This window comes from Oncorhynchus clarkii, chromosome 12, assembly GCF_045791955.1.
Source record: "Oncorhynchus clarkii lewisi isolate Uvic-CL-2024 chromosome 12, UVic_Ocla_1.0, whole genome shotgun sequence".
NCBI lineage: Eukaryota > Metazoa > Chordata > Actinopteri > Salmoniformes > Salmonidae > Oncorhynchus > Oncorhynchus clarkii.
In genome coordinates, this window is record NC_092158.1 from 68076650 (window position 1) to 68092678 (window position 16029).

The window sequence follows — 16029 nt, forward strand, 5'->3', positions numbered from 1 at the left end:
GTTCGTCGTGTGTGTGTGTGTGTGTGCCTTTCACCAGCTGATGATCGAGCTTGTCACACACAGTCAAAAAAGAACCCCCACATTCCTATTCAAATGTACCTGCTAATCAAAGTTCAGTGTTTAAAATAGCCAAACATTGTAACTAATACAACTTTTGAACGTTTTTTTATTACAAATATAGTGGTCTGTATTAACACAATATTGTGATCTACCTGCATGGTACTAATAATTGAAATAGCATCTATTGTGTTCTATGTCGGCCCAATTATCATACACCTGGCTTATTATCAGAAGATTGTTTAGTAAACAGTCTTGCCGTGGGCTAATGGCGTTGTACGTACATCTAGGTTGGCCGTCTACGCCTGTATATGACTTTTATTCCCAGTTGTACTCTGTATAGTCTTCACCTGCTATAGGGTCACGCATGGGGACTGCATTGTCATAGCTGTTGATGAGACCTTGATAGGCCTGAACATGGACAAACAACACCGCTCGCTAAAGAATGCGTTTTTTTCTCATGAGTTTACCTCTCCAAACCTTCAAGGGTGTGTTTCAGAGAATATTTATTTTGAGCCTTTACGGAGAGTGTGAGGCGGAGAGCGACTTGAGGAGGGGAGAGTATGTTTACATGTTTAGATATTCCAGAGGCGTCCATAGGTAAAAAGGTCAGCGCGAGCCACCTGGAATGCACCGCAACATTCCCCACCCCATGCAGCGTGCAGGGCAACACTATTGGGCGTGTTGGGCTAGTTTCGTAAATTCCACGGGGTTCAAACCAAGGGTAGACTTACTGTACGCAGTAATACCACTGAAATACTTTACCTGTATGTCACTTGTGTGATTTACTAGCTATCACATATTTTGGGACAAAACTCATTCAAAAGGAATCGACCATGGTAACAAATAGGCTATAGGCTACTCTATGCCCTGGTTCATGCTGCGTATTTGCATAGGCCTCATGGAATAAACTTTTTTAATGTTTACAATCAATATATTCATTAAGAAATATTATAAATGCACGTTAACTACCATAAATTATAATAAAACTAACAACACAATCTGCAATATCTTATTTTTATTTGAGGTAGACAGAGATGAACCAGCATTGATTGAGATCCTTTCCAAAACATGTAAAACAGACATTAACTAATACAACTCAGTCGATCTGCACATACAAATAATACAATTCACTCCTATTGCCTTGAAATAGAAATGTAGGCCTCACCGTAGAAAATAAAACTAACTTCAGAATACCCTGTCTTTCGCAAGACACTGGCCTATTATCAAAACGTTTGACTCCATCCTGGAAAAGTTACAGCCTATTAATCCAAAAAGGCCCAATTCAAAAGTAAATTGTCGAGTTGGTTTCATTCAGGCAGGTGTTAAAAGTTGCAACAAACTTTCCTTTTAGTTGTATGACATGATAAACGTTGTCTATCCTCTGGCCATTTAATAATATAAATACTCCCTCTAATCATCATTCGTCATTTTGGATAACGTCATCTTGCGTGAACCATTCCCTGTATAGGTTTAGTTCACGTCTGCTATTTAGACAATAACAATTGGCTATACAGACATGTGTTGACATTACTAGAGTGAATAGCATTCGGTAATCCACCCGCTCGTGTTTAAATTAGTAATTTCACTGTATATTTCAATTAAAGAACATCGCCAAATCACACACACAACTTCCCGTGTAAAGTAATAATTCTATAGTGCAAAGAGTCAGTAACACATGAACCCTTTCTACCTAACTTACTGACGGTAAAGTCGTTTCATGTCAAAACCTCAAGAAGAAATACATTTTTTAAAAACACTACAAAATAGAAATAAATTCAACAATACTATGTTTTGCCAAGAGGCTCCCTGTATAAACAGTATTATAAGGCTCGCTTTGAGATTTGTAAACATGCAAAAGTGCATCACTCCAATAGTCGTGGGTATGAAGATTTACGACCCTGTACATCCAAACAGATTTTGTGGGGTGGAAAGAAACGTCTAGTCTAGAAAGATGTTGCGCACATCATCCACAGTTGTGCCTTTGTCACCTCGTTTTTTCTCCCTCGAAGTGTGCGTTTCAAAGTTATTATTTGAGTTTAAATCCTATACAAAACAAACTCCTCTTACAGACGTGTTCCATAACGGGTGGAATAGTCTATTCAAGCATGGATAGGAATGTTTTGACTTATTATCAATCAGTTCACTTGTTCTTCCCATTCGAGTTCATCACTTTGAAGTTCAGTGTCTGCAAGTTGCAGTTTATTTGGTCCATTAGGTCTCGGAACTGGGAGACGCGCCAGGAGATATGGAGCTGGAATGGTCCGAGTTGTCTTCCAGGTCCTTGGAGGAACCCGTGCTCGAGGCTGAGGCCAGGCCCTCTTTCTCGCGCTTCTTCTGTTTCATCCTGCGGTTCTGGAACCAGATTTTCACCTGCGTTTCGTTGAGCTCGAGGGTGGCGGCGATTTCCACGCGCCTGGCCCGCGTCAAGTACTTGCTGAAGTGGAATTCCTTTTCGAGCTCGGTCAGCTGCTTGGTTGTAAAGTTGGTGCGGATGGTGTTCTGGGGTCCCATTCCATAGTCAGCCACTTTAGCTGTGAAAAAAGAGAGAGAAAAAAGAGGGGAGAAACGCATTATAATCTGGAATAGATTGTATGCCTAAAATATGGAAATTGTATGTGTAAAATATGAAAATTGTCCCATATTCGAAGTCATATTAATTTAAATTCACCAATCCGTCGTTAATGTTTAAGTCCATAAAGAGAAAAAAAGGTGTGATTTGACACCAATACCGCATAAATCATTATTCATGATTAAATTATTTACTTGGAATGAAGATTGGATAATGTCATACTAAAGGGTTCATCAATTACGCACCCAACCATTTCAAGTCCCAAACTGTTGACTACTGTATATAGGTAAGTTCACAGACTCAACCTCCTACTTCTTTTCCCATTACTCACTCCTGAAGAATGAAATAAAGCTGCCCCACGTTGGGGGAGACATAAACGCATTTGATACGTGTAATTCCATATTCCGACCGTAATATTTTACGATCTTTGCCCACAGTAGCAGGCCTACTACGTGAGGTTAAAACGTGGGTCTGTGCACTCAATTCAGACGGGCCAAGCATGGCGAGGAAGGAAAGGCTGGGGAATACAATGGAGGACAACTGAAACAAGAACTGGGACAGGTTTAAAGATAACAGAGTTGGGTCACTTCCTAGGGCGTAAGAAAGCACGTCTGCTCGATGCATTAGTGCAAAGGCTGAGTAGACGGGGAGAAAATAACACATCAAGCAAATCTACCAGAGGCATGTCTGGTCAGAGATACCGCTATGACTCGGAATGGTGCTGAGAAATCCCCATATGTTGTGGATCAGAGATAGTGGAGTGAGGCAACACTATCCTCAGTCCTCAGTCATGTCCCTTATGGGGCTGGAGAGTGCATGTGCATTTGCATACCACATCCATTAGCCTACCTGAGCGGTGGGTCGACATGTTTGGGTCACCTGGTGGACCTAATGAACTTTGAATTACCTTATCTGACAAGAACGTTTCGATTTCGTGCATGGGTCAGATTTTTCTTTGGACTCTCCCATCTCACCTGTTTTAGGGGGGTTCCTCTTGACTTTCATCCAGTCGAAAGTCTTTCCTTGTGGTGTTTGCTCTGCGTCCTTCTCCCTCTCCTGAGAGGCCGAAATGTCAACATAGGTGCTCTGCAAATAACCCCGCTGGTGGTCCTGGCCCTCGCAGCCGTGGTGCTGGTACTGTGCCGCTGGGACAGCCCCCTGCGCCCCGCAGTATGACCCGGCCAGGGAGCCGTAGTTCGGGCCTACATTGGAGGCGGAAAGGCCCGTTGATTGATAGTACATCCCGTCCTGCTCGTTGATAAAGTATTGTGGGTGTCCATAGTCCGGGTTTGCGCACGCTTCCGTCCCATATCCCGCAGTCCCTGTACTGCCATATGGAAGGACCATGTTGGCATGATGCGACTGGGGCTGATGATGATGCGCGTAGCTACTGCTCTGGTGCTGATGTTGGGCCACCACTGCCTGGGCGCTGCCCGCCACGTAAAGCCGTCCATCGCCGTTATCACTTGTTGTGCCGGAGCCCGAGTGAAAAGGGGCCGGGAAGCCTTGGTCCAAGTGGTGGTATCCGGACTTGGGTGAGTAGGCGTTCGGTCCACGGCTACAAATTGAGTACTCTAAGAAAGAGTTCATTCTGGAATTCTCCATGCGCAAATTGATGACGGAGGATCAACCTGCGTTTCGGGGGATTCCTCCTACCCTGCAACCTCTCGGTATGTCATGTGGAAGAGAAAAAAAGAAGCTCTCACCTCACGGAGAAGTCACCCTGGGATTCCCTATAACACTTTTTTTTTATTTTTTTTTAACCTCAGCTGCTGGTCACGTGAGCCGTCACGGCGCCAATGGTGATGGGGACCTCCAGAAGTTTGTCAGCGCACCGCGATCATCGATCACGCGGCTGACATTTGCATGACAAAGCCACTTCAATCAAACCGGCCCATCAATCTGATAACAGCACGTATATGTCAAACCCCTCTGAAGAAACCTCTCCCGAACCGGCAGAGAATGAAATAAAGAAAGAGTTGGAAATTCTCTAAACCCCCATTTCGTTTCTCCCCTATTAATGGATTCCCTATACTTATACTTTAAAAGTGTAGAAGTCCATTTGGTTAGGCCTATCAGAGGGTTGAGCTATGGTGAGAGGTGGATGCACTTTTCGCATTGCTACAACTAAACACATAACATATTCCATGGCCTGGCCCGCATTACACAACGAGGACTGTATAATGTCATTCGATACTTCTGGCCCAAGCGAAAAGGGCTCACCACAGAACCCAATATCTGTTTTGGGGTTGAAATCTGTTTAACACTCGGATTGGAAGTGACGCCATCGTTTTCAGATCGGTCCCGAGCCTGCATTGGCCTATCTAATTTAATCAATGAGCTGATCTATTACAGAAACGAGGTTAGGCCGACAGCAAAGCCTTCTGGTAGCAGAAAGACCAGCAGAAAGAAGTCAGGATATCGTTCACTGTTACGGAGTCCTTTGTATGTACAGTTCAATAAGTGTTGAATAGAACCTTGTGTTTATGAAGGCAGAAAAAGTATTACTGAGCATATTAAGAGGCACTATATTTATGTTGAAATGTGATACATTTTGTCATCCACATTCCACAACAACCAGGGCACCTTCAATAGTGTAATGGGTGAGTTGTCTAGACCAGTGGTTAACAAGCGTAGGTGGCGGAGGTGAAAAAGAAGAGGAAATGGCAAAGGCTAATGATTAATTGTGGTGACAATAGGTAAGAAAGTCTGCCTGTTCATGAAGCAGCCCACGCTCAAAGGAGGGAGACTGAAGAATCTCTAATATATTTGCTCGTTGATACATGGTGGACGAGAGGGACTAACAATACTACGCCCACAGTAATTTGTTACTTGTCAGGATGTTTACTGTTCGGCTCGCATCCATGAGAACAGGATGGTTGCATTGCGCGGCCAAAAGTTCAAACCAAGTAGCTTGTTGTTTACCTTGGCGATATCTTTTCTCTCTTAAGAGTACTCCCAACCTTTTAGTTTACCAACCCTCAAATGTGCTTATCGGTTTAGTAGAGCCAACCCATAGAGTCATTCGATATGCTGCCTCACTGCAAAGTAGTCCTAGTTTTCTAAATATTATTAATGGGTTATATAGTCGGTCTTTATAGGTTTAGTAGTTTACTCAGTTTACAATCATTTTGTCATTGACTATATCGGAAAAATTCAGTATTTTGGTTAACCTCAGCATGTTTCTTCAGAAAACATTGATTGCAAGCAAGTCAACCAGGCCTGGCATTTCTCAGGAGAAAACCCCATCTCAACCTGCTTTACCCCCACCATCCCCTCACACACACACAACACACTGCCCTTGACGAGTGACCCATATCATTAGTTGAGGAGCGTTTTAACGCCTTAATAACAACAATAAAATAATGTGCTATCTTGATTTTGCTTTCTTGTTTCAATTGGAGTTTTAAACTAGAGCTTAATACTTTTATTGACACTTAAAACGGCTGTTCTTATTCTAAACAGCTATGTTTTTGTAACTCTCAATCGATCTTTGTTTATTCAATGCAAAACATAGGCTAGATTACATTATATTCTTTATCGACTGTGTTAGACATGAACTCTAATCTGGGATGTTGTCTTTTTCATTAACAATAATCTTATGAAGAAAAAAAAGTAAACTAGCCATGCATTAAAGTAAAACAATGCATACATGTCTATCCTTCACTTTAACATAAAACATTACTTATTTTTTTAAGTAAGAATTTATTTCTGAAAGTTATTCAAGCTGGCAATGAAAAGGTAAAAAAACGTCCAAACGCTATTCAATCTACCAATGAGCAAGCAGCCTGCAAAACGTTTTAAAAGCTAGGTGGTAACGAATTGCCCACATTAGGCTGTGTTTGTTTGTGGTTATAGCAGGCCTATTTGTTACATGGTACCTTTCAATAAACACTACAAATAGTTAACAATAAAAAAAAGGTAGAAAATGAAATAAAAAGCAATAGCCTACAATCATTTACAAATACCATTACACGTTGTGCAATAGGCTACGCTCCAGATAAAACTAAATATCTATGTTAAACGTTTATTCAAATATTAATTAACTATGGAAATTGTTATTGGTATTTTCACATTGAATGGGCAATTTTCCTATTGGAGGGATTTAATGCACGGACGCATCTGACTATGCATAGGCTACGAATTCCTTCGATCATTTGTGTTCGTTTTATTTATGAAAAAACTTTTTGGGATTATTGAAAAAAAAAATGTAACAGCTAATATGCTCTCCAATATAGCAACGTTCGTGAGTTTATAATAAACATATAATTTACCTTAACACAATCAGTAATTTACATTGCAGACAGGCCATTGAGGAAACATTAGGCTACATTTCTGCTGTAAACAAACTGTTGTGGCAAAATCAACAGTTAGCTGCGAGGTTAACGAAAGGTCACAGAGAAAGAAATTTTAATCCATCTAAAGATGAATTCAAATGCAAATGTAAACAGGGATTAGAATCTAACGCTCTGATCATTGCCCCCTTCTTAACACTTCGCAGCATGTAATCCCTTCACAGAAACTGCTAACAAACAGAACAGATACGGCCATACAAGCAAATGGTAATGAAATGACACTAGTAGGACCCACCTAGCGGTACGACGAGGTAACAACAACTCAGGGACTTCGAAGTCTTCTTCTTGGCGACGTTTTTAATGCGTCCCATTCCAGCTTGTTTTATCTGTTCAGGAGCATAAAAGTTATCTTTGTAGTACCACTCGAAATGATAACAAAAACATTTTATGAGAACATTATACAAGAATCCATTTGATTTCACAGCCTGTAATGATAATAAAACTGTCAGGAAAATAGTAGGCTATATTAGTGGTTTATAAGGGAGGATAATAGCAAATGAAAGAGAAACAATAAATGCGGCTACATTATGAATATAACTGTATTGATAGCCCAGTGGATTTAAAAAAAGCCCCAATGCTTGAAAGTGGAGAAAGTAATGTTAACATCTTTATGTTGTGTTTAATATGATTCTCTTGCATAAAGCCAAATCATTTTTTCCCCCTTTAGTTGGTCTACTGCTCCGTGCAATATTCCAGGGCTGATTCTAGATAAGGAACACTTAGGCCCTAAGTGTAAAGAGGAATCTTTAAGAATGAGTCAGGAATTCCTTTAAGACATTATATTACAGCTGAAGCATAGCCCTAAAACCTCTTCATTTTCCCAGACCATTATGTCTGGTTCACCACGCTCACATGATAAGTAACTTTGCTTGAGACCTGTGAAGACTTATGTTGGCTCCGTGATCTTCAGCTTAGCAGGTTGACACTGTTTGTTTGCACACAGGAGACCTGGGTTTGTCGTATTGGTGTCGTGGCTAGTGTGAGTCCAAAGGGGGGCAAATGTATCTAAGAAGGTTTGGAACACTCTCTTGGGTTATTTGCAGTGTACACTCTGGATCTGAATGTGGCCTTCTATGCTGCCCTTGGGTACTTGTCTGATCCCCAAAGCAGGCTGTGCCCTGTTGTTTTGTTAGCTGACATGAATCATACAGCAGATGCAGATGGGCGGCTAAAATCATAATCATTACATCACAATATACAAGCCTTGTTTTGTTAGCAATGTCACTGCAGCCAGACTCTGTTGACTCTACATAGTGGCAGTGGCATCATCCTCTCCTCCATCCTCAAGTGCTCCGATGCTGCGATCTGGCATTGACCACGGCTCTATCCCAAATGGCACCCTATTCCCTATTTAGTGCACTGCTTTTTAACCAGGGCCCTATTCCCTATTTAGTCCACTACTTTTGACCAAGTTCCATTGGATCCCATAATGCACAATATAGGGAATTAAGTGTCATTTGAGACACAGCCAAAAGGACTCTGCCCAAGTGTTTTTGCAAATGATGATGCAAATGGCGCTATGCGATTTGCGTCAGTATACGCTGCTGTTTTCGTTTCAGCTGGCTGAGCGTGGAGATGCCATCATCACCGGACCCTTATTTTCAGACATGTCCTACTGCCTCCAGATACGGACAACAATATTTACCTACATGCAAAGCTACTGTCCTCCAGCTCTATCCAAGCAAGGAAAGTGTATTTGATGTGTTCTCTCAGGGATGTTAACTCACTCTGTGTACTGTACACACATAGCTTTGACTTTTTTGCATTTTGTCTCACGAGCTTTGAGAAGGTGAAAGTAGTGAGGCTCAGAGACACTCATATGGTGCTATGTGTTTTGATATTCAGAATGATAGAAATGAGTGGGGTGTTTGTTGTGTTTCATGGTTAGCTTAGTCTCGTAGTATTCTGGTGATATGGACCAGTTGCTCTAAACTCAATATACCAATGCACTATTATATCACTTCTCTAATTTGCCAAATTAATGTACAGTGCCTTCAAAAAGTATTCATACCAACTTGACTTATTTCACATTTTGTTGTGTTACAGCCTGAATTCAAAATAAATATTAATAATTTTCTCACCGATCTACACACTTAATGACAAAGTGAAAATGAAACACAGAAAGATCTAATTTACATAAGTAGTCACATCCCTTTGCTATGAAACTCCAAACAGAGCTCAAGTGCACCAATTTCCTTTGATAGTCCTTGAGATATCGCTACAACTTGATTGGAGTCCAGCTGTGGCCAATTAAATTGTTTGGACATGATTTAAAGCAAAACACACCTGTCTATATAAGGTCCCACAGTTGACAGTGCATGTCGGGGCAGAAACTATAGCATGAAGTCCAAGGAACTGTGCGTAGATCTATGAGAATTGTGATGAGGCATATATCTGGGAAAGGGTATTAAACCATTTCTAGAGTGTTGAAAGTTTCCAAGAGCACAGTGGTCTCCATCATTTGGAAGTGGAAAAAAATATAGAAATAACCAGACTCTGCCTAGAGCTGGCCATCCGAGCAAACTGAGCAACAGGACAAGAACGACCTTGGTCAGGGAGGTGACTTGGAACCCAATGACCACTCTGACAGAACTACAGAGTTCCTTGGCTGAGATAGGAGAACCTGCCAGAAGGACAACAATCTCTACAGCACTTCACAAATCTGAGCTTTGTGGGAGAGTAGCCAGACAGAAGCCAATCCTGAGAAAAAGGAACATGACAGCACGCCTGGAGTTTGCAAAAAAAATGCATGTGAAAGACTCTGAGATCATAAGGTAAAAGATTCTGTGGGCCGATGAGACAAAAATGTAAAACCAGGCACAGCTCATCACCCGTCTAACACCATCCCCACTGGTAGGCATGGTGGTGGCAGCATCATGTTATGGGGGTTACTTTTCAGCTGCAGGGACTGGGAGACTGTAAGGATAAAGGGAACAATGAATGGAGCTAAATACAGGCCAATCTTTGATGAGAACTTGCTTTAGAGTGCAAAGACCTTTGACTGGGGGGAATTTTTATGTTCCAACAGGACAATGACCCCAAGCATACAGCCAAAGCAATGCTGGAACTGCTTCAGAACAAGAATGTGAAAGTCCTTGAGTGGCCCAGCCAAAGCCTAGACTTGAATCCTATTGAAAATCGGTGGAAAGACATGCTGTTCACTGCTGCTCCCTGTCTAACTTAACAGAGCTTGAGAAAATCTGCAAGGAAGAATGGGAGAAAATCCACAAATACAGATGTGCAAAGCTGATGCAGACATACCCAAGACAACTCAAAGCTGTAATTGCCACCAAACTGGCTTCTACAAAGTATTGACTCAGGGGTATGAATACCTATGTAAATTAGATATTTCATTTTCAATAAGTTTACATCAATTTCGAAAAAGTTTTCACTTTGTCATTATGGGGTAATGTGTGTGTAGATGGCTGAGAAAAATAAATGTAATCCATTTTGAATTCAGGCTGTATCACAACAAAATGAAGGCACTATTATACTGTGATTGATTGATGAAAATGTTGGAGGAATGTGGCCAGGCATCCTGTCACTATGGAATCCATATAGTTGTCTCCACTGCTGGCTAGATATGGTACTGCAAAGGGTAATGTTTTGGTAACCAGTGGTTGCTTGATGTTTTTGATTCTACGACAGTGGTGGCCCGCTCATTAGGGTGTTAGGGACAACCCCCAGTTTGTGATTGGTCCCAAAAAAATAAATAAACACGTATATAAAATTATATAAAGTACCAGTCAAAGGTTTGGATGCAAAAACTCATTCAAGGTTTTTTCTTTATTTTTAATATTTTCTACATTGTAGAATAATAGTGAATACATCAAAACCTATGAAATAACACATATGGAATCATGCTGTAACCCCAAAAAGTTTTAAATAAACCAAAATATATTTTACATTCGAAATTCTTCAAAGTAGCCACCCTTTGCCTTGTTGAAAGCTTTGCACACTCTTGGCATTCTCTCAACCAGCTTTATGAGATAGTCACCTGGAATGCATTTCAATTAACAGGTGTGCCTCATTAAAAGTTAATTTGTGGAATTTCTTTCATTCTTAATGCAAATTAGCCAATCAGTTGTGTTGTGACAAGGTAGGGGTGGTGTATAGACGATTGCCCAAGTCCATATTATGGCAAGAACATCTCAAATAAGCAAAGAGAAACGACAGTCCATCATTATTTTAAGACATGAAAGGCAGTCAATTCAGAACATTTCTAAAACGTTTAAAGTTTCTTCAACTGCAGTCGCAAAAACCATCAAGCGCTATGATGAAACTGGCTCTCATGAAGACCGCCACAGGACAGAAAAACCAGGAAGGTTACCTCTACAGCAGAAGATACAGTGGGGCAAAAAAAGTATTTAGTCAGCCACCAATTGTGCAAGTTCTCCCACTTAAAAGATGAGAGAGGCCTGTAATTTTCATCATAGGCACACTTCAACTATGACAGACAGAAAAAAATCCAGAAAATCACATTGTAGGATTTTTAATGAATTTATTTGCAAATTATGGTGGAAAATAAGTATTTGGTCACCTACAAACAAGCAAGATTTCTGGCTCTCACAGACCTGTAATTTCTTCTTTAAGAGGCTCCTCTGTCCTCCACTCATTACCCTACAATACCCTACTCAACAAATTGGATGCAGTCTACCACAGTGCAATCCGTTTTGTCACCAAAGCCCCATATACTACCCACCATTGCGACCTGTACGCTCTCGTTGGCTGGCCCTCGCTTCATACTCATCGCCAAACCCACTGGCTCCATGTCATCTACAAGACCCTGCTAGGTAAAGTCCCCCTTATCTCAGCTCGCTGGTCACCATAGCATCTCCCACCTGTAGCACACGCTCCAGCAGGTATATCTCTCTAGTCACCCCCAAAACCAATTCTTTCTTTGGCCGCCTCTCCTTCCAGTTCTCTGCTGCCAATGACTGGAACGAACTACAAAAATCTCTGAAACTGGAAACACTTATCTCCCTCACTAGCTTTAAGCACCAACTGTCAGAGCAGCTCACAGATTACTGCACCTGTACATAGCCCACCTATAATTTAGCCCAAACAACTACCTCTTTCCCTACTGTATTTTAATTAATTTATTTATTTTGCTCCTTTGCACCCCATTATTTTTATTTCTACTTTGCACATTCTTCCACTGCAAATCTACCATTCCAGTGTTTTACTTGCTATATTGTATTTACTTTGCCACCATGGCCTTTTTTTGCCTTTACCTCCCTTCTCACCTCATTTGCTCACATCGTATATAGACTTGTTTATACTGTATTATTGACTGTATGTTTGTTTTACTCCATGTGTAACTCTGTGTCGTTGTATCTGTCGAACTGCTTTGCTTTATCTTGGCCAGGTCGCAATTGTAAATGAGAACTTGTTCTCAACTTGCTTACCTGGTTAAATAAAGGTGAAATAAAAAATAAAAAAATTACCTGTATTAATGGCACCTGTTTTAACTTGTTATCAGTATAAAATACACCTGTCCACAACCTCAAACAGTCACACTCCAAACTCCACTATGGCCAAGATGAAAGAGCTGTCAAAGGACACCAGAAACAAAATTGTAGACCTGCACCAGGCTGGGAAGATGGAATCTGCAATAGGTAAGCAGCTTGGTTTGAAGAAATCAACTGTGGGAGCAATTATTAGGAAATGGAAGTCATACAAGACCACTGATAATCTCCCTCGATCTGGGGCTCCACGCAAGATCAAAATGATCACAAGAACGGTGAGCAAAAATCCCAGAACTACACAGGGGGACCTAGTGAATGACCTGCAGAGAGCTGGGACCAAAGTAACAAAGCCTACCATCAGCAAGGGCATTGAAGATGAAACGTGGCTGGGTCTTTCAGCATGACAATGATCCCAAACACACCGCCCGGGCAACAAAGGAGTGGCTGCGTAAGAAGCATTTCAAGGTCCTGGAGTGGCCTAGCCAGTCTCCAGATCTCAACCCCATAGAAAATCTTTGGAGGGAGTTGAAAGTCCGTGTTGCCCAGCAACAGCCCCAAAACATCACTGCTCTAGAGGAGATCTGCATGGAGGAATGGGCCAAAATACCAGCAACAGTGTGTGAAAACCTTGTGAAGACTTACAGAAAACGTTTGACCTCTGTCATTGCCAACAAAGGGTATATAACAAAGTATTGAGATAAACTTTTGTTATTGACCAAATACTTATTTTCCACCATAATTTGCAAATAAATTCATTAAAAATCCTACAATGTGATTTTCTGGATTGATTTTTTTTCTCATTTTGTCTGTCATAGTTGAAGTGTACCTATGATGAAAATTACAGGCCTCTCTCATCTTTTTAAGTGGGAGAACTTGCACAATTGGTGGCTGACTAAATACTTTTTTGGCCCACTGTAGCTGTTGTTAAAATGCACAGATTGCTTTATAAATCTTCTCAAAGAAACAAACTGTAGTTTGAAAAAATGATTTTTATATATATTTTTTTGAATTTTACCCCTTTTTCTCCCCAATTTCGTGGTATCCAATTGTTGTAGTAGCTACTATCTTGTCTCATTGCTACAACTCCCATACGGGCTCGGGAGAGACGAAGGCTGAATGTCATGCGTCCTCCGATACACAACCCAACCAGCCGTACTGCTTCTTAACACAGCACGTATCCAACCCGGAAGCCAGCCGCACCAATGTGTCAGAGGCTACACCGTGCACCTGGCAACCTTAGCTAGCGCACACTGCGCCCGGCCCGCCACAGGAGTCGCTGGTGCGCGATGAGACAAGGAGATCCCTACCGACCAATCCCTCCCTAACCCGGACGACGCTAGGCCAATTGTGCATCGCCCCACGGACCTCCCGGTCGCGGCCGGTTACGACAGAGCCTGGGCGCGAACCCAAGGATTCTGATGGCACAGCTGGCGCTGCGCCCTTAACCACTGCGCCACCCGGGAGGCCCCAAATGTTTTATTTTTTTATTTTTTATTTCTGTCATGTTGCTTTATTGACAATTCCAACCACCCCACGGCCCGGGTTTTCAGCCAATCAGCGGCAGAAACTGTTCTATGACATCACATTACCAGTATTCCCTAATGTCGTCTTAAAATTGTTTTATTGTGGGAAGGGCTTTCTTGTATTTCCCTCCACACACTTTTTCCAAACTTACCCTTCAGATAGATATGTATCTTATTTTCTTCTTTGTTCTTCATTACGTCTTTAAAAAAGATAGACATAACAAAGTTATTTCAGCCTTTGTATCTATTGACTGTGGCTTATTTTGACTTGATTTACTGTAGTTAAACCAGATGGTACGACATTGAAACCATTTTTTTTCACAATGCGAGGATAGTCAGTTTTGACAGCTAGTTTTTCATTTCATAATGGTACCTGTCACGCTGTGTGTCAATACTTGAGAGTAAGGTATTTCTCAGGGATGATTAGTCAACTGCTGTCACCACAGTTATTGTCTATCCGGCCACTCAATGTAATAATTTGTACAGTGCTCGGTGACAACACCATTGTGATGGGTGTTGCAGTATCCCAGGGGAGAAAATTAAGTCCATCAACTGGTAATAAAACATATTCGAATATTGTGTTGTCATAATACAGTATACCCAGCGCCACATAGAATACATCGCTATTCACTGAGTGTACAAAACATTATTAACACCTTCCTAATATTGAGTTGCACCCCCTTTTGCCTCCAGGCTTAAAAATCCTTCTTTAACCTGTCTCCTCCCCTTCATCTACACTGATTTGTTGTGGATTTAACAAGTGACATCTATAAGGAATCATAGCTGTCACCTGGTCAGTCAATGTCATGGAAAGAGAAGGTGTTCCTTATGTTTGTACATTCAGTGTATATGCCTCTGATAAAACCATGCTATATTTAGTTCAATATTTTCCAAGTTGAATATTGAATATAGCAAACAGATATGTGTCAAATGATCTCATTTCATTTGCGCAATATCAGGTTAAAAATAATTATATCTCATCTCCTGCTTTATTGTAAGTCAGTGACTTCAGTGCAATAACTGGCTACTTCATCTCTCCATCGTAGATATTAACAGTTGGATTCGATAATGACCTTTGACCTGGTTCGAGCTCCGTCATTTGACAAAACCCACTTCGTGTGAGATGCACTCCTCAAGGAGGAGTGAGTGTGTGTCCTTCTGTGAGTGTGTGTTCTTCTACTTTCTAGCAGTGTATGGGCCATATCATGACACCTAGACATACTGATTTTGATAAAACAACGCATTATCGCCTATTCTCTAAGCGCTGCGTCATCGGATCCTTCCGTTATACAGAGGGCGGTCTGAGAACCACTGAGCGCACTCTGGGCTTTTAGACAGTCACATGACCCTCCGGGCCCATTACAGCATTCCTGGAAGCAGGCCCCGTCTTTCCCGAAAAGCGTGGAATGTGATAGGCGACGGGTTGAGGAGATTTCCCTCTCGGCTGCTGAATAGGCAGCCTATTACATTAACACCGCCCCAATGTAGAATGTAGAACCACTCTCCACACCAGAACCACAAAACAAACAAGACTAGAGGAGAAAGAAAGAAAGTGCCGGTATATAGTGATATTCTCATGTGTCACAGATTATTGGTTTATTAAACTCACCATTGCCTTTGTGTGTGTCGTAATCACATCAAGTATCAGTGAGAAGTTGCTAATGAAGCAATGGGGTTGACACAACAACAACCTTGATTGGTTAGTTTTCCCCCTCAGATGTGGATGGCCATATGGAATCCTTAGTTTGGATGAGGTCATCTCGTATGGCTGCTGAGGTTCTGAATGAGGTGCTGACGGAGGGGACTATCCTGGCTCACAAGCAGCACGGTTCTCCGCCCATGTTCTAGACCACAGGATATGACCCCAAAATCCTCTTCCCACAACCCCCCTTTCTATAGGCCCCTCCAGGCTGCTCATGCTATAGTCAGACATATTTCAGTTGGTCACAATACACTCAGCTGTAGGTTTTTGAAGTTCTTAACTTGATATGTGGAGAAAAGCTAAATGTGAGGAATCTACAGTATAATTCCAACACAGTCAATATGTGTGTGTG

The 16029-nt window shown here is 41.6% G+C and overlaps 1 protein-coding gene across 1 annotated transcript; it reads right to left on the reverse strand.

The window, feature by feature from the left end:
• Positions 1–2271: 2271 nt before the first annotated feature.
• LOC139422180 (homeobox protein Hox-B1-like) lies at positions 2272–4234 on the reverse strand. The gene is made up of 2 exons (XM_071173338.1): positions 3604–4234; positions 2272–2591 (listed from the first exon to the last, which is right to left on the reverse strand). The coding sequence occupies exons 1-2, from the start codon at positions 4232–4234 to the stop codon at positions 2272–2274; spliced, it is 951 nt and encodes a 316-aa protein (XP_071029439.1).
• Between the last annotated feature and the right edge of the window lie 11795 nt (positions 4235–16029).